Source organism: Sinocyclocheilus anshuiensis, unplaced genomic scaffold (genome assembly GCF_001515605.1).
Source record: "Sinocyclocheilus anshuiensis isolate Anshui unplaced genomic scaffold, SAMN03320099.WGS_v1.1 scaffold515, whole genome shotgun sequence".
In the NCBI taxonomy this organism is placed as follows: Eukaryota; Metazoa; Chordata; class Actinopteri; order Cypriniformes; family Cyprinidae; genus Sinocyclocheilus; species Sinocyclocheilus anshuiensis.
The window spans coordinates 273,921-293,776 of record NW_015548243.1 but is presented as its reverse complement, the minus strand read 5'-3'; the positions used below and the strand labels follow the sequence as shown (position 1 = coordinate 293,776).

At 34.3% G+C, this 19,856-nt stretch overlaps 1 protein-coding gene across 1 annotated transcript in view; it reads left to right on the top strand.

The window, feature by feature from the left end:
• The first annotated feature begins 1,666 nt into the window (after positions 1 to 1,666).
• Positions 1,667 to 19,856, top strand: part of LOC107655093 (histone deacetylase 9-B-like) — a 23,442-nt gene continuing 5,252 nt past the window's right edge. The window contains exons 1-5 of the mRNA XM_016442513.1: positions 1,667 to 1,917; positions 9,220 to 9,434; positions 11,111 to 11,258; positions 12,306 to 12,426; positions 12,585 to 12,706. Of these exons, the coding sequence (XP_016297999.1) occupies positions 1,827 to 1,917; positions 9,220 to 9,434; positions 11,111 to 11,258; positions 12,306 to 12,426; positions 12,585 to 12,706 (697 nt within the window). The 5' untranslated portion in view covers positions 1,667 to 1,826. The remainder of the gene's footprint in view (positions 1,918 to 9,219; positions 9,435 to 11,110; positions 11,259 to 12,305; positions 12,427 to 12,584; positions 12,707 to 19,856) is intronic.

Here is a 19,856-nt window from a genome sequence, read left to right as displayed (position 1 = left end):
GTTTTCATTTAAAGGATTTGCCACTGATGATTCAAACGCGAGTTTTGAGCAGTGTAGAGTAGGGCTTGTTGTTTGTCATTTCTCCGATCACAAATGCAGACATGGTTTTATGTTTACGCGGCGCGATGCAACGCAACGCGTAAAAAGACTGTATAAGTCATTATAATCCTTAATTATGTCCCCACTGGATGCAACAAATGCCTCGTTTATAATGGGTTTTAATGTTTTTGTCTCGTCGCTCCGGCCGGGACACGGCATCACAGTATGGTGAGGGGTGTAACATTTCCGTCACACGCTTGAGGTATTCGGCCAATCACAACGCACTGGATAGCTGGCCAATCAGAGCACACCTCACTTTTCAGACCGATGAGCTTTGTAAAAATCGACGCGTTTCAGAAAGGCGGGGCACAGAGGAGAAACAATAATGTACAGTATGTGGAAAATAATGTTTTTTGAACCTTAAACCGCATAAACATTTCATTACACCAAATACACAAAATAATGTTCTTTTTAGCAGCATCATATGACCCCTTTAATTTTAATTTAAGTTTAAAATAAACTACAATAATGAGAATGAGAATTTGCTGCAATGTAAAAAAAAAGAAAAAGTTGATATATTACTTTGATTATTTGAATGATCACTTCAAAAATGTTTACTACATTTATTTAATTTTTTACAAAGTAAATTATAAAAATTATTAATTGTTAAAATTGTAAATTATACATTACAAAAAGTTAAATTACATTAATATTTTTGTTGTAATTTTAGTAAATTTACAATAATGACAATAATGAGATTTTTTCTTGTTGAAGTAAACGAAAATGCTATTTTTAGCATTAAAGTTGCATTCATATTTTTCATTTAACATTTATTTTAATGTAATTTGAGTAATTGTACAATAATGCTACAAAATATTTTTCTGAACATATTTCCAGCATTAAAATTACATTAATATTTTTTTATTTTAATTTAAGTTTAAAATAAACTACAATAATGAGAATGAGAATTTGCTGCAATGTAAAAAAATAACCATTGATATATCACTTTGATTATTTGAATTATCACTTCAACATTTTTTGCTACATTTATTTAATTTTTGACAAAGTAAATTATGAATTGTTAAAATTGTTAATTATACATTACAAAAAGTAAAATTACATTAATATTTTTATTTTAATATTAATCAGTCTATTTTTCAATTATTTTACAATAATGATTTAATAAGGATTTTTTGTTTTTCTTTTTAAGTAAATGAATGTTGTTTTGTGCAATATTTGTGTCACAGTCATGAGAATTTAGTGTTAAATGTGCCTAATTGTCATGAAAATAACTTCACAACGCCTTTCAGGCTTCATTTTCTTCACCTAAGACCTAGATTGGTATTTCTTTCCTCTGGTTTGTGGTGAAACTGGAGCTGGTGGCTTGTTCGTGCGATTCACCCATGCAGAGATAAATGAAAGGAGAAATAGAGAGAGTGCAGGGAAGAGATGAAGGCAGACAGCTGTGTTTTTGTGATGCTATTTTGAGCATCTGGCCGCTGCTCTATTCCCCTGGTCTGGCCCGGCCTATTTCTGTCCTGGGCTGGTCCTGCTGCTATTCTTGGCACCTGAGAGAGAGAGAGAGAGAGAGAGACAGAGACAACGCGGTTAGGAAGAGTAACAGAGAGAGAAAGCATGAGACAGAGCTGCTTCAGGTTCCTGTGCAGAGGCTGAGAGGCAGGAACAGAGCTGTGACATCTCCTCGCTCATCTACCTGCTAGAGGCACAGACACAGAAGCCCCAAGGACTCTGCACAGGACAGGACCGGAGCAGAGGACGCTCGAGTTATGCTGCAGACCATTTATGAATCTGACTCCAGCATCAGTGCAGAGTGGAGGAGGAGACCCCTGGACTCTCACAGCACGGCCATGGCTTCAGGTACAGCGGCAGAACTCGCTGCAGTCTATCAGGTGCTCCGAGAGAAACTTCTGATGCAACATTGCAGTGTTTAACAAATGAGTCGTTGATCTTCAGTATAGAGCTGTTTGTCTACACCGCAAAAACCAAGACTTTTTGTATTGTTTTCCAGTACAAGTATCAAAACATTCTTAAATATTGAGAAGCAAAATAACATAAACTGTAAAGTTTAGTTTTCTGAAAAATTTGTCAAATTCAAGTGAGTTTATACTTAAAAAATGGCAATGGGGTGAGAAAGATAAAACTCATTTTCCCTTTGAATGAAGTTAAATGTTCTTACCCCATCGGCAGATTTTTAAATCTTGTTTTATAAACTTTTTGTTTGTTTGTTTTTAAATATTTCTAGTTCTCCTGAGGAATTTTAGGAGAAACACCAAGACTAATTTGTAACTGAAACAAATGTTTAAACTATATAAAAATTAATTATGTTTTGTATGGTACATTTTTGTTTTATTTTATTATTGTAACTAAAATTCAGATCAAAATAAATTGAATTCATTACAAATAATTTAAATAATAATGTATATTTTTATAATTGAAAAATGTTACAATTTAAATATTTTTCACATTGCAGTAATGAAAATTCAAATTTTTCTGATTTATCTAAGAAAATCAATCAACATACAGTGTAAGATTTTACAGAGGTCTCCGTAAATTAAAAAAAAAAAAAAAAAAGACACAAAAAATGTTATAGCAAGACTATAAGGGTTATCAAATGAACATGGAGCAGCTCACATCATTTGATGAGAAAGTACAAAAAGTTGAATTAAATAAAATTTGGATTTTAATTTGACTTACAATAAAAAAATCAGATAAAGTACAATACAAAAAGTACATTTAGTTAAAATACGAATTTATTCATTTAATTAATGTATTAAGTTATAACAATTATATGTAATTTATTTTAAAATTACTCAAATGTAATTTTAAACGAATTACAAGTAATGAGAATGACAATTTGGATTATTGCAATGTAAAAAAAACTTTGATATACGGCAACATAAAAAGTCAAATGACGTTAATATTTATCATTTTTAAATTAATTTTATTTGCATCATTTACAAATCAGCCCGTTCTCAGATGTTTCTCCTAAAATTCCCTCTGAGAAATTAAAAAAGGACAAATAGTTGTCATGTAGTAAGAGAATAGAGCTATAAAACGAATGTGGAGAGAAGTGATGAGAAGAGTTTGAGTTCGTATGGAGATCTCTGCTGTATTTGTGATGTGAGTTCTTCACATCAGAGTGTGTGTGGATGATTCAACAGCTCTTAACCAGGTCAAATCTAGATCCAGACGCCACTGATAGCTCCATGTATTGTTTCATCTCACAATCAGTGTATGGGTTTTCAAAAGCAAGTGACTCACATCAAATGAATGGCTGCAAACTCCCTTTTGCAATGTTTTGGTATGTTAGCTTACTTGCTGAATACTCTGAAGTATATACTGCATACTAACTATTAAAAACACATATACCCTTACAAAAAATAAGTTTTTTCAAGTGTGTCGACTTTATCTACGTTTTGATTATCATTCTGAATCCAATTCATAGTCTTTTTTCAGCTTTTTGTTCAAAATGTTGTGTATTTCTTTTTTATTATTATTTATTAAACTTACCCACATTCATGTGTTTAAAAAACAAAGAATGCATGAAGCTAGAATAAAATGTTTATTTAATTAGAAAACTATCCGTATACCTATAAGTTCACTTTTAGTATAGTTGCAGTACAAGCTACAAATATTGTTGTAAACTAGTTGTGTACTTAAATTTTACTACTGTTATACTTAAAGTATACTTAAAAGTATACTTTTATATACTAGAAAGTGGGCCAATTTAGTCCCAAGGAGTATTGAAATAGTACACTTACAAGTATACTACTAGTACACTGATATTTGTATACTTACTACATAAAGTATACTTAAAAATATACTTGAACTTAAGTGTACTTAATAAAATAAACTTGAAGTATACTACTTTTTGGTAAGGGTAGTAATCTGAATTGTGCGGTGATAAACATTTGAATCAGTAGCTTGCTAAATTGTCACATTACCTCAATAGTTTGTGAATTTTATTAAAAGAATAGCAGTTATTTTGTATTTTTAATGCTTTTTTTAATGCAAAACCATCTTAACTTTTGGCGAACCTGTTAAAAATGAGTCAAGCAGGAGATATTAATAGGTGGGTGTTACTTCTGGTTCATTCATCACACTGGAAATGGAAGGTCAGGCTGAGCGCATTGCATTGTGGGATACAGTACCGCATGCATTGTGCTCTGTTGTATACTTAAAACAAGAAAAAATATCTGCCAATGGGGTCAGAAAAATAAACTGAATTCAAAGGGAAAGCAAGATTATTACCTCACTGACAGATGATGACGATTTTTTCTTTTCTTTAAAGCATAAACTCACTTAATTTAGATTTTTTTAAAGAAATGAAAAAAAGGCTTGATGCCATTTTCCTTATCAAATAAATGTATATCTTGATTTAAGAATTTTAAATGCTTGTAAAGGAAAACAAGACAAAAATACTTGCACTGCAGAAAGAGAAATACGGTAGTATGCTTCCAAAAATAGCTATTGATTATTGAGTCTAGCAGCTTGTCACTCATCATGTTAACAGTGCAGTGATGTGATCTTTACTCTGTTTTTAGCATCTGTTGTCTACGAGGAGTTGTTTCTCTCAGACCTTCCTCCAAGTGTGTGTGTGTGTGTGTGTGTGTGTGTGTTCCATTTAGCATATTTCTACTACGCACTGAATGTATGGCTGCTGATGCGAAAGTGCATGCTATAAAAAAAGACCTCTTTATTACAATCAATTGGCCTACTTTCTAACTAGCATTCTTTGCCATTTTTCTTAAAATAAAAAGGTCATGAAAAGTGATCTGGAGGCACAAATTGTAATATTGCACACTATTTAGCATGGATAGTCTGCAAATTGGGACATAAGCAATGCATTAAGCACCATAAACTACTCGTCAGTAAGATTTTTACCTTTCTTTGAAAGAAGTCTCTTCTGCTCACCAAGGCTGCATTTATTTGATCAAAAATACAGTAAAAACAGCAAAACTGTGAAATAATATTGCAATTTAAAATAGCTTTTTTTCTATGTGATTATATTTTAAAATGTCAGAATTTTCAGCATCATTACTCCAGTCTTCAGTGATTCTTCAGAAATCATTCTAATATGCTGATTCGCTGCTCAAGAAACATTTCTGATTATTATCAACGTTGAAAACAGTTGTGCTGCTTAATATTTTTGTGGAAAGTGTGATGCATTTTATTTTTCAGGATTCTTTGATGGACGGAAAGTTCAAAAGAACAGCATTTATTTGAAATGGAAATCTTTTGTAACATTATAAATGTCTTAACTGTCACAAGCATTCATTTTGAGCACTAAACTTCTGAATGGCAGTGTATTGTCAGGTCTAATCAGCGTTTAGCGGGTGGATGCGTGTTTACTTCATACTTGATTTGTCGTTTCTAAGAAACCTCTTTTGACAAGTATTGTGTTGTGCCCAGGTGTGTTTGTGCACGGTGTCCCGCTTTAGGAATGGCGTGAGAGGGCAGTTATTTACCCCTCTGTGCCTCTGCGCTACGTTACTGCCCGCGGCTGCATGTTGAACGTTCTGGCCTCTTGACTTCAAGCTCCACTATTCTTAGCCACCGTATTTTGGGCTTAAGGCATTAGGATGCTAAGATTAGCCCCGGTTATCACTCCGTCTGAGTTAACTCCTCACATAACTACATATCGGAAGGCTTTATTTATAATGTTTTTCTGAATAACAGCAGGAGAAAAAAACATGAGCTTTTGAAAGTCAGAGAGTTGCGTCTCGGCTCTATTATTGCGTTCAGAGCACATGCTGCAGTATTTTTGGTGTCAATTGACACCTTTGGCCAGTGTTGTGGTTCTGTTTTGGTGGTCTGTGCTTTTTGCGGCCTGTGTATTCTGGGCCGGGGGCCCGATGGAGTCTCTGTGGCGAGAGATGGTTTCACAACGCCACGGTTTTTATTTCAACGCCTGAACGTGGACGTGATGCCGATATTCTGAGTCAAATGCTGCAACTGTCCTCTTACATAGTTACCCTCATAACCTACCGTCAAAGAATAACTGTGTGCGACCAGACGAAGGTTTCATTGCAGCGAGGATTTTCTTTCATAGCTCAGGAGACTTCATGGAGAGCTCGGTTAGGTTTTATTTAAGAATCAACTTTGTCTTCTTGAGGACAAATAAAAATAGTCTCAAACGAGAGAATTATTGACATACTGTAAGAGTATGGAGATACAGTATGAAATGAATGAGTTCATATTGAGATTTCTGATCAAATCTGAGCACATCATTGAGATCTCTTCTGTATGGAAGCCCAATTCCCTTAACATTAGAAAAAGAGCATGATTTGGTCAATCATAATTATGAGATAGCATAAGACATAAAAAGTCCAAAATGTTTTGAAAGTTAGTTTTCTCTCATTTTTATCTCATATTTGATCACTTTTTATCTCATAGGTCATAATTATAAGATGCAAATAAAAAAATATGACATTAGGTTATAATTTTGAGATACAAATTTTGAAATTATGACATAAGTCATAATTATGAGATTTAAAAAGTCACAATTACGGCATACTAAGTCTTAATTATGAGATAAAAAGTCACAATTATGAGATGCAGAGTCTTCATTATGCGATAAAATGTCAAAATTTTGACATTAGGTCATTATGAAATAAAAAGTCAAAATTATGACATATTAAGTCATAATTATGAGATACTAAGTCGAAATTATGACTACTAAGAAGTCATACTAAGTGATAAATATGATTAATTCATTCATAATTATGGCAGTCATTGTAATAATTATGATTAAAAAAAGTCAAAATTATGACATACTGTCTTAATTATGATATAAAAAGTAAAAATGATGACATACTAAGTCAGAATTATGACATGAAAGGTCAAAATAATCTCATAATGTCGACATTTGTCATAATTATTACTGTTTACCATAATTTTTGCCAATCTCCACTTTAAGTCATAATTTAGATTTTCTCATAATTTTGACTTTTTTTCTCGTAAATGTTATGTCACAATCTCAAATGTTGAGATTTCTTTTCCTCACAAGAAACATCTGAGAAAAAATTGAGAATCTGATACTGAATACTGATATGTTGACATATTGATACTAAAAGAGATGAAATATTAAAATATATCTCATTGTTGTTTTTTCATTCTCCTGGTTGTGTTTGTGGGCCTAATGAAGAACACATGAGGAAAGCAGGACATGCACTAATAGTTTTATTAGCGAGGTGTTTGTTTCGGGCAGCAGATTAAGGGCATGTTTACGAGTTTTTACAGCGCAGCTTTTTTAGGGCACGAGGCCAGATCATTCTTTTTCTAAACACAAACACACACACACACACACACACACACACGCCAAACACCTTTCCTTTTCTCGCTGTTTCGTTCACATGAGTAAAAATACATTAAGTGCAGCTCAAACGTGACAGTCACATGCTGTCTCGCTTTAGATTGAGCTCAAATAAAATTTGGGCCTCGAACGCGAGGTTGTTGAAATACCTCCGTGTTTATGCTCGAGGCATTTGAAATAGACCCCATAAAAAGACCCTCCCTGTAGATTATGCCCCTAATTGCCCTTGGGTTTATTTAAATTGGTCTTTTGATGCAGCTAACACTGCGATCCTTCATTTCTAACACAATCAGTTTGCAATCTGTATGAGCATTAAACCTGGGGTATTTGTACAGCATTTGTTGTGAATGCAAACTTACAAGCTCAGTTTCGCACATTGCACACTTAAATGCGTCAGAACACAAATCATAATGCAATGCAAGTTTGTGTATGTGATTGTAAACCGTCTCTTTCAGGTCAACAGCTGTCATGGTGGAGCAACAGTTTGAAGAGAAGCTTGATGAGCAACTTAGTTAAACTTAGTTAAACTGCTGACAGTATTTACCAGAAGGTTGTTTTAGATTAAAATATTTGAGAAGCTAATTTAAAGGTCCCCTGAAATGCTTAGAAACACACAGTGTTACTCTATGTGTTGACGTCATTTGAACTGAAACAGGAAGACAGGGCGGGACATATCAAGCAGCCCCGCCCCTTTTTAAAATAGCCAATAGCGTTCGTTTATATCACAGCTTGGGCTAGAGCCGTTGAGCTCCGTAAAGCCGCATTTGACAGCCACAATCTCATCCATATTGCTATAAAATATAGCATTCTGCGTAGAATTCAAATAGCTCCGATACATTTTGTGGTCTGCGCCGACTCGTGCATGTGATTTTTGGCGGAAGTGACGAACTGCAAGCTTTGAAAAATTATATCTTCTAAATGCGACTTTAGCACACTGCCTTATAGATAACCTTAAGACTAACATATTGATACTAATACCCAAAAAACTAATTTTGATTTCATGGGGACTTTAAACTGTGAAGTAGCCTGGGAAGCTACAGTTTCAAATTAGTTTTTAAAGTATTAATCTACAGTCAAGAGTACCTATGGCTACATTAATAAGCAACTCTTTAAGTGGGCAATATATTTTTAAAATTAAATGTACACTACTGTTCAAATGTTTGGAGTTAGTAAAATCTTTTGAAAGAAATAAGGATGCATTAAAGTGATCAAAAGTGACAGTAAAAACATTTAAAATGTTATAAAAGATTTCTATCTCCAATAAATGCTGTTCTTTTGAACTTTGTTCATCAAAGAATCCTGAAAAATAAAATGTATCACTGTTTCAACAGAAAAAATATTTGGTAGCACAACTGTTTCCAACATTGATAATAATCAGAAATGTTTCTTAAATCAGCATATTAGAATGATTTCTGAAGATCATGTGACACTGAAGACTGGAGTAATGATGCTGGAAATTCAGCGCTGCATCACAGAAATAAATTACATTTGACTATATATTCACATAGAAAACACTTATTTTAAATCGAAAAAAATATTTAACAATATTACTGATTTTACTGTATTTTGGATCAATTAAACACAGCCTTGGTGAGCAAAAGAGTCATCTTTCAAAAGCATCAAAAAGTCTTAATGACCACAAACTTTTGAACGGTAGTGTAAGTTTTTTTTTTTTTTTACAGTATTTGCAGGGTCAAATCAAACAGGGAATCAAACAAATCAGAGAATCTGTTCTTGATCTGAACAAACCAGTTGAATAAAATGAATCAAAAGTGTGACTGGAAAAGCTACTATATTTTGAAAACAATCTAATCTGAAAGTATTCCATGAAATCTTGTCTTCAGATCCAGAGGTGTTGTCGGCGGTGGGCAGTATGTCGGAGGTCGGTATGTTGGACTGGGACTGTGATTCAGACGATTGGGAGAAGCAGTTACAGCGCGAGCTGCTTCTGATCCAGAGACAGCAGCAGATCCAGAAACAGCTGCTCATCTCCGACTTCCAGAAACAGCATCAGAACCTGCTGAGACAACATCAGGCCCAGCTCGAGGAGCACATCAAGGTACAAGCCTTCATTCACCGTGACCCCAGATTGAAAAACAAGTAAATACAAATGCAAATGCAGCACAATCTGCAAAGAAATGTTAAGTATGCAATTATTAGAGAGTATAATCATGAACGGTGAAATCACCAAGCCGGACTGTCAAACTCAAATCAAGACGCTGTTTGTGTCAGATACTTGTAGATGGGATGAAGCTGATCCTCCTATATGAAGCAGGTCAGTGTGGTTTTAGGTCACTTGGCTGACCTGCAGGAAAGAGCTGCTCTGTCAACAATTACTGTGCTTAATTGCATTACTCGCGATGTGAGTGAATGAGTGTATACGTGCATGGTTGTTTTTTGTGGTTATAAAGATTCTAAAAATTGCAAGTAAATTTCACAAAGAATTAAAAAGAAACAGCAGGTAGCACACTGAATTAAACATGACATGAAAGACTGAAATAGTATTTTTTTTATTATTTGTTTAATTTACAAATTCAGTGTGGATGCTGATTGGTCACTTAAGTAAATTACAAAAATATGAAAGTAATGGTCATCTGGACTTAAATGCTGCAGTATTTCTCTTTATTTTCAATGACTTGTAAAGGAATAGTTCACCTAAAAATTAAGCGTTAGCGTTAGTTCTAGTAGGTCACGTTAGACAAGCTCGCATCAGCTGACTCTCAGCTGATCCCCATCTACCTATGGGAATACGACACCTATCTAAGCATTCATATATGAGGTCCCTCAGTATTATCAGCAGTTTTCAATAGCTAATTACCCTCCTCCATCCCCAGCTCCTCCTCTGTCAGTCAGGATTCAGCCTTCTGATTCTCCTTTGAATCAGACTAATTCTAAAATGTATACATAACATTACTGAACTTAACTGGTTTTATTACGTTAAAAGAATGTTCAAATTCACTCAAAAATTTGCTGAAAACTCACCTTCAAGCCATCCAGGATGTAGATGAGTTTGTTTCTTCATCAGATTTGGAGAAATGTAGCACCGCATCACTTGCTCAGCAATGGATCCGAATGGGTGCCGTCAGAATGAGAGTCCAAACAGCTGATAAAAACATCACAATAATCCACACCACTCCAGTCCATCAGTTAATGTCTTGAGAAGTGAAAAGCTGTGTGTTTGTAAGAAACAAATCCATTATTAAGAAGTTTTAACTTCAAACCATTACTTTTGGCTAAAATATGAGTCCATAATAAGTTAAATGTCTTGATGGATTTGTTTCTTTTTTTCTTCTCATGATGTTAACTGATGGACTGGAGTGGTGTGGATTACTTGTTTTTATCAGCTGTTTGGACTCTCATTCTGACGGCACCCATTCACTGCAGAGGAGCCATCGCTGAGCAAGTGATGCAATGCTACATTTCTCCAAATCTGATGAAGAAACAAACTCATCTACATCTTGGATGGCCTGAGGGTGCAAATGTTAATTTCTTTATGAACTATTCCTTTAAACGTAATCTTTGAAAAGTATGCTTGTGCTACTTCTTTATAATAAATGCCACTTGCTGTCATATGTTGTTATTTAATACATGACATTCATACATAAAGTGTGCTTTAAATGCCCAAATACTATCGTCATTACATCAGTCAGAGGCCAATTTGATTTTTAAATATCAACATCAGCCATTTATTAATCTAAACTGTATGTTTATGGTTATTTTCTCTCTCTGTTTCAGCTTCAGCAGGCTCTGTTAACTCTGCGGCAGCAGCAGGAGGTGTTTGTTGAGGAGGAGAGAGAGGAGGTGAGGGAGGACGACAAGGAGCTTCACAGGAGGGAGACACAGAAACACCAGCATCACAGACGGAAGGAGCGATCTAAAGAGAGTGAGAAAACAACTGCCTCTGCCAGTCATTTCAACTTTCATTTTAGCGATAATGTATAAGTTTAGAAAAATAATGACAGTGCTTCTGTTTTTGCTTGTCTTTTTTTAAGTCCAGTTACATTTCACCTACGACTCAATCCTGCAAATTGCTTTATTCACCACTAGGTGACGCTGTTTCTGCACACGTCTCTCCTTTCTGCACATGTAACATGAGCAGAGTGACAATATTAAATAATCAAAATGCATTGAATTCATGATATACAAATAGTACTGCTGTTAAGTCATATTAACGTTTTCAGACGATTAAAATTAAATTTTATTTGTGAAGCATACTGCAAACATTTTAAATGACTAGATTACAAATAAGTATTATTAGGTTTTAAAACAAAATAAACAATGAAATACATAAATAAGAACAGATAGTAAAATGTATGAGATAATTATTTAATTTTATATTTAATATTTAAATATAAAATTATACTTAAGCATTTAAATGAATTATATTTAAATACAAAAAAAAATGTTTGAGATAATGTCAAAGATAGCATACAGGGGTTTTAAAGCAAACAAAAAAAGAATGAAATACATAAATGTGAATGAATATAAAAATATGTGAAATAAAGATTTAATTTATTCTTGATATTTAAATATAAAACTATAATTAAATATTTTATTTGAATAATAATTAAAATTGAAATTCTATTTGAATATTAAAATACAAAATGATATAAAAGTATGCTTGAGATAATGTCATAAAAATAGCATACAGCAGCAAATTAAATGTTAAACTAATAGATTACAAGGAAAATTATTAGGGCTTAAAACAAATATGAACAAATAGACTTAAAATGTATTAAATAAATATGTAACTTTATATTTAATATTTAAAATGTATATAAAATACAAAATAATATTTGAGTACAGTTCAATTCCATAAACTATTCATTTCCATTACATATTAACTCTGTAAAAGAATCACATATAGGCTGATATCTGATGCTTTAATCTGTCATAAAGTCTAACTCGGTTCGTAACTTGTTTTCAGCAGGTGCGATGGCGAGCACTGAAGTTCGTCAGAAGCTGCACGACTTTCTGATGAGTAAATCAGCTAAAGACCCGTCAGCGTCCGGCGCCGGTTACCCTCTCAACCGCTCCAAACTGTGGTACAGGTACATCAGCCTCCCGCACCTCCATTCAAGAGCACTGTACTGCAGATCTGTGCCTTTCAGACTTCTTTTCCATGTGAATGTTTAATAAAATAATAGGATTTGTGTCGAATCAAAAGTGTCCAGAGTGTAAGGTGGTGTGATGATGCCATCTCTCACAGCTCCGCCCACCCGGGTCCAGCAGAGCAGAGCTCGGCTCCTCTAGGAGAGACTCCGCCCACCTTCAAATACCCTCTGACCTCCGGCCTGGACTACAGAGAGGACTTCCCTCTCAGGAAGACTGGTAGGTCAGAGTTCAGAGGTCAGGCCGTCCTATGATCCTTACAAAATCACTCTAATCTGAGACATGTTTGGAAGTCTTCAGGTCTTTGGTCTTTGAGAAGGGCAGTGCAAGGGCAATCTGAATATACATAGAGGCCTCACACTGTAAATCCAGATTAAATGGCTTTGTTTCAAAACCTAGTGAGCTCAGCTGCCTAGCTGTGTACTTCCGACATAGGCAACTAACTGTCTTCTAAGGCTAAGGTGCTAAGGTGTTTGCCTATTGCGCAAAAAAACAAAACATCTAAAAATTCTTAAATCAAGATACATTTACTTGAGCAGCAAAATAATATAAGATACAGTCTTGTTTAAAAATTAAATAAATACAATAAAATAATTACTTTTTTGTTTTTTTGCTTAAAACTAGACAAAAATATCTGCCAATAAGGTCAGAAGATTAAGGTCAAAGGTGAAACAAGATTATTTTTCATACCCAACTGGCACATGTTTTTTTCCTCATAAACTCATTAAATTTAGAAACATTTAAGAGAAAACAAGATGTAATATCTTATGTAATGTTTACATAATATCTTGTGCAAATTCCAGTACAAATAAATAAACATTTTTTTGAAATGAAGATACATTTACTTGAGAAATAAAATGATATTATAAAACAGAAATAAAGACATAAAATATTATATAAATATTATATATTATTCAGTTTATGCTTAATAAAACAAGAAGAAATATCTGCCAAATGGGGACAGAAATATAAACTTAATTCAGAGGGAAAACTAGATTTCTGTCCACACAACAGGTCTTTTTTTGCCTTTTTTAAGCATAAACTCACTTAATTGTGATACTGTGATGTTTCAGAGAACAGGATTTAATCTGTTTTATTTTTAACATCTTAAATAATGTTGCTTCTCATATATGTATCTTGTATTAAGAATTATTTGTAATAAAAATAAATAAAGACATTTTTTCCAGTGCAAATATTAGGGCAACAGTCCAATTTTAATCATATTAAAATATTCAATATTTTCAGTATTGGATAAAATATGTTTTTAATCACTAATTCTCTAAACGTCTTATTGGATATGTTTAGTTTGTTTGACCAAAAGAAGCATCTTAGAAGGCAGCATAGTTCTGATGCCGTCTATCTAGGGTGCTCACTAGGTTTTGGAGCAGAGCCCAGTGAGCTGATGTGTGCTCCTGCGGCTCCTGTGTGCAGAATATAACAGAATTACAGGAGTGTCACGGGCCCGGCGGAGGTGACACTGCCTAAATGTTTGCAGATGAATCTGGCCGATATTTAATCGCCGGGGTCAGGAGTCAGCTGAGCTTGTCACTGGGAGCAGTGGCCTGTGGGCACAGCTGCGAGTGACCCTGTTTAGCTTTGGGGTCAGCACGGTGAGAATGACCACGCTTGTGCCCCCTGGGCGGCCCGTGCAAAAGTTTGCAAACAATTAGCCAGCGGAGGGGTGCAGAGATGGACCAGTCCGGCTCTCTGGCCCCTAATCAGAGCGCAGAGCTTAACATGAAGTAGGTGGCTTTGGGTCGTACGGGGACGAATCACCTCAGAGGAGCGTTCAGGATGCTCATTGTTTTGCATGTTTAATTGTGTCCTATAGGTTAAAAAGTCTGAGCGTTTAGTGATGGTGACGTTCAATAGTTTGTGGTTGGTATGATTTTATATTGTTTTTGAACAGTATGCTCACCAAAGCTGAATTTATGTGATCAAAAATATAGCTTAAGTAATTTCTTTGAATCCCTGCACAGTGTTGCAAAATATTGCAAAAAGTAACATACATACCGTTCAAAAGTTTTTAGTCTGTAAGATTTTTTTAAAGAAGTCTCTTCTGCTCACCAAGGCTGTGTTTATTTGATCAGAAATACAGTAAAAGCAGTAATATTGTGAAATATTATTACAATTTAAAATAGCTGATTTCTATGGAAACTTGTTTTTGCCACAGGATAAAGAAAAAAGTAATTACAACTTTTTATGTCACAATTCTTACTTTTTTCTTGTAATTCTGAAAAAAACAAAAAAACAATTACAAGATATAAACTCACAATTCTGAGAAGAAAGGTCCAGATAATGAGATAAAAAGTCGTAATTACCTTTTTTATTTTTTATTCTGTGGTGGTGGTGGTGGGGGCGGGGGTAAATAAAACATTTTAATTTAGAATTCTGATGAAAAAAGTCAGAATTGCAAGATATAAACTCAAAAATGTAAGAAAAATTTAGAATTCTGAGTTAAATCACAATTATGATTTTTTTTCTCAGAAGTGCGCAATTACCTTTTTATTTTTTAACAGGCTTGCATAGATTTCTATTGTAATATACTGTAAATTGTAATTTATTCTTGTGACATAAAGCTGTATTTTCAGCATCATTACTCCAGTCTTCAGTGTCACATGATCTTCAGAAATCATTCTAATATGCTGATTTGCTGCTCAAGAAACATCTCTGATTATTATCAATGTTGAAAACAGCTCTGCTGCTTCATTTTTTGTGGTATTTTTCAGGATTCTTTGATGACTAGAAAGTTAAAAAAGAACAGCATTTATTTGAAGAAAAAAAACCTTTGTGACATTATAAAATGTCTTTACTGTCACTTTTGATCAATTGAATGCATCCTTGCTGAATAAAAGTATTCATTTCTTTCAAAAAAGAAAAAAAAAATATCTTTCTGACCTCAAACTTTTGAGTTAGTGATAGTACAAGTGATTTTGCAAACACCATGAAAAAGTACATCTGAAAATACGCTTGCTTTTCCAGGAACTGGTACTTGAGTCAACATAATCAGATATTTTCTGCATATTTCGGCGTCTCGTTGCGAGGCTGATTTCGAGATGAGTTTGCAGAGGAAGGTGATACGCCTGACTCGATGATAAGACTGAAACCCCTTTCAAAGGAAACGTAAAAATAGACCTGGTTTTCATCCAGGCACTGTTTTCACGGAATTTCCAGCACGGCCAAAAAACCGGGAGGCTCAGCGGGCCGGAATACCGCAAACCTCCGGGGAGAGTTTTCCTGAGCGCAGGGGTCTGCGCCGCCTCGGAGATCAGCGCAAAACCCCGGGGCCGCTTTTCATCCCCTCTCAATAACTCAGGTAACAGCTTTTAAAAAGAGGCCCGTCCGGTACATTAGGGGGGATACAAAAACAACAGGAACGACGCAAAGACAGGGGGAAAAAATGAGAAGAAAAACAGCCTGCTTTTTTGTCAATGGAATAATTTGTCTTCGCTGACAAGACGGTCTGCAGGGCCACTTCCTGCGGCTCCGGTTTCAGACCGTAGATCAGAACGAGCAAAGATAGAGCAGAGGCGGCCAATTAAAACACAAAACACCTCTCTGTGCCTGAAGGGAAGGATTTTAGCCTTTTTTTTAACGAATGTAATCATTCCCACAGTTTCATACCTTAAGTTTCAAGATGTTTAAGCACCACTCGCAAAACATGGAAAAACAATGTTTTTATGTCATATGAAATATCAAACATCCTGTATGTAGACCTCAGGGTTGCCAGGTCTGTGCAACAAAACCAGCCCAATCACGGTCAAATCTAACCCAACCGCAGCAACAGTATAAAATGGTAGATGCTCCTGTTTTGAATAACATTTTGAGGAAGGGTTGCCAGGTCTACTTAACAAAACCAGCCCAATTGCTAATCAAAACTAACATTAAAAAACAAAAAAAAGGATATATAGGCCCATTTTTTTTACTACAGTAAAACTGTTAACTTGGTATTAGACACTACTGACTTACATGATAAATTATAAACACAGTTAGATGTCTGCGCAACAAAACCAGCCCAATCATTGTCAAATCTAGCCCAACAGTATAAAATGGTAAACGCTCCTGTTTTGAATGATGTTTTGAGGTAGGGTTGCCAGGTCTACTTAACAAAACCAGCAAAACTGCTACTCAAAACTGACCCAATCACAGTCTAAACTAGCCCAATCGCATTACGTGCACTGTAAAAAAAAGTCCCGTAAAAAAATGGTAAATGACTGGCAGCTACGGCTGCCAAACAAAAACTATAAAATTAAAGTAAAATATCATAATTGAAACAAGGAAAAATCTGTAAAATATTTTTTTTTTCTGTAAAACCTTTAATGAAAATTTCTGTAAAATTAAATTTCAATTAAGATATTTTACTTTAATTTTACGGTTTTTGTTTGGCAGCCGTAGCTGCCAGTCATTTACCATTTTTTTACGAGCTTTTTTTTTTACAGTGTGGCAAATTGGCTATCAACTTCGTTTCAACCCCCAAGAACCTACTGCAGGGTTCCTCAAATCTTGCCCTGGAGGGCCAATGCGCTGCAGAGTTTAGCTCCAACCCTGATCAAACTCACCTACCTGTGATTTTCTAATGATCCTGAAGACATTGATTAGCTTGCTCAGGTGTGTTTGATTAGGGTTAGAGCTAAACTCTGCAGGAAAGTGGATCTCGTGGGCCAGATTTGAGGATCCCTGACCTGCAGCAACAGTATAAAAGAAGCCCAGTTCCACGGGAATACAGTGGACTTGGCAACACTGTTTTGAGGCCTCATTCCCAGTAGATTCCCGCTCGGATCGGGGGTGGCAGGCGATCATGAAGGTAGCTTTTGTTCTTTGCCCCGGTCAGGACTTCACGGCCGAATGACTGACAGGTGTGAAGGGGGCGGGACTCTGAGTGCTGGTGATGTGCAGGCGACAGGTCTGTTTGTGTAAGGAAAGAGAACAGCGGGAGAGACGCTCCAATACTGCTAGTGCAAGCACCACTGTTACTACTAGTGATCTGAACAAAACCGCATTGTTAGTTTGAAGTATCAATGTTGAGCGTGTGTGTCAGCATGCAGCGTTTGTGCTCTAGACGTTTGTTGCTAAAGAGAGCTGTGCTGCATTTTTACACCTGCTGAACCATAAAACAGGTGAAAAATCACACAAACACACACTGAAGCCATACAGCAAAAAATACATATTTTCAGCTTTTTAAATATATATATATTATATTTATATTTTATATTTGAAGTGCTGTCAAATGATCTGTCGCATCCAAAAAAAAGTTTTGGTTTACATAATATGGGTGTGTACTGTGTATATATATATATATTATGTATATGTAAATGCACACACATACAGTATATACTTAGAAAATATTTACATGTATATATTTATATTCATGTAATTTATATTATATACATGTACATTTAATATATAAACCTTTTCCTTAAATATACATGCATGTGTGTGTATTTATATATACGTAACAAATATATACAGTGCACACACATACATATTAACTGTAAACAAAACTTTTATTTTGGATGCCATTAATCACAATGAATTATTTGACAGCACTAATATACATATCATCTTATACTAATGTTCATACTTTTTTGTTATTGTTTAAATATATTACTTTCTCCAAAAATAGTTTTTAAATGAATACATTGTGAATTCACCCAAAATGTATTTTTAAGATTGGAATATATATTTTGGTATTTTAAAGAAATATATTTAGCTGTTTACAACATATATTTTGTCCATAAGAACTGGACATTAAAAAAATGTATTTTTTACTACAGTAAAACTGTTATCTTGGTATTAGACACCGCTGACTTCTAAATTCTAGATGAAAAACACAGTTGCAGATTGAAGCTGTAAGTGAGCTGAGATAAGAAGCATGTGGTAATGTACATATGGAAGCGGTCAGCAGCAGCTAAATAAAGCCTGGCAGGTGTCCCTCCGTCCCGCAGGTGTTGGTGTAAGGAAGTTTGAGTCGGGCTATGCTGAAAATGCCCTTTAATGACGGTACCCAACAGAAACATGCTGCCCGCTCTGCGTATTTTCCCTACCAATTAAAAACGTGTAAATCCTTGCAGCTAATTGCTTGGTAAATATTTTTGCGGTATTTTTCTAATAGCTCTTATTCATCATGTGTCAGAGAGAGTAAATTACAGTATTTGAGCATCACTGTAATCTCGTCCAAGTGCTCCTGAAACTCAAAGCGTCCTTTTCATTATGATCGGCCTTTTTTTGTCATGCAGCCGTCTTTAATTGTATTAATTAATCAACTTATGTAGGGTGGGGTTCTTTAATTGCTTGTAACATTTTTCTGCATGTTGGGTTTTCCCCGAACGAGAGCCGTAGGACTGAAGGGTTACAGTAGAAACTCCAGAAACATTCAAACTTCCTCATCCTTGAACTATATGCATGATTGTGCAGTCAAACACATTCAAAAAGATTCACATTCATGTTTTTGTTTTATTATGAATACAATAATACTTAATTTCAATTAGAATTTAATTGAATTTTATCTTATTTTTTTATATTGTTTATTTAGTTACATTTTTAAAGTTATCTTTTAGGGTAGAATCTTATTTTTAAATTATTCATAAACTTTCTTTTGTCAACCCATTTTTTTAGGGGTAGGATGTAGTCGTTTTTTTAATTTTATTTTCATTATAAACACAATTATATTTTACTTTATGATTTTGTAAACATTTTTATTAAATTATTTTATTGTATATTTTGAATGAAGAGAATGGAAAAGCATAGCGCCAGACACAAGTTCAAAATAATACAAATAAGATCCGCGTATGAAAAAAATAGGCCAAAGCGCACATATGAATTTATTATCCAGATGCCACAAATTAAGTGCAAAATGTGCAAAAAAGTTTATTTTGGCACTGATGAAGGGTTAAGTCTTTCTTTGAAAGGTTAAGCCAAACCTTTGCACTTTATTTGTAGCCTCTGGAAAATTGTGGCCTATTTTTCCGTGTGCGGATTTTATTTTTGATGATTGTATATTATTATAAATATAATTATATTACGTTTATTTTTTGGTACGTTACGTTTGTTTGTTGCGTTTATGTTATTTTTTATATTACATTTTATTTGTAATTCATTTTATTTTTCAATTTTATTTCATTATTTTGTTTACTGTTTTAAGTCATCTTTTAGGGCTAGAATTTGAATAGAATTTGTATTCTAATTTTAAATGATTCATAAACTGTTTTTCATCAACAGGTTATCTTTTAGGGATAGGCAACACTTGGATTTTATTTGATTATAAATGCATTTATATTTAATATATACATACATACATATATATAATATTTTTAGATAATTATTATTTTATATATAAATACAATTGTATTAAATTTCAATTTTAAATGTT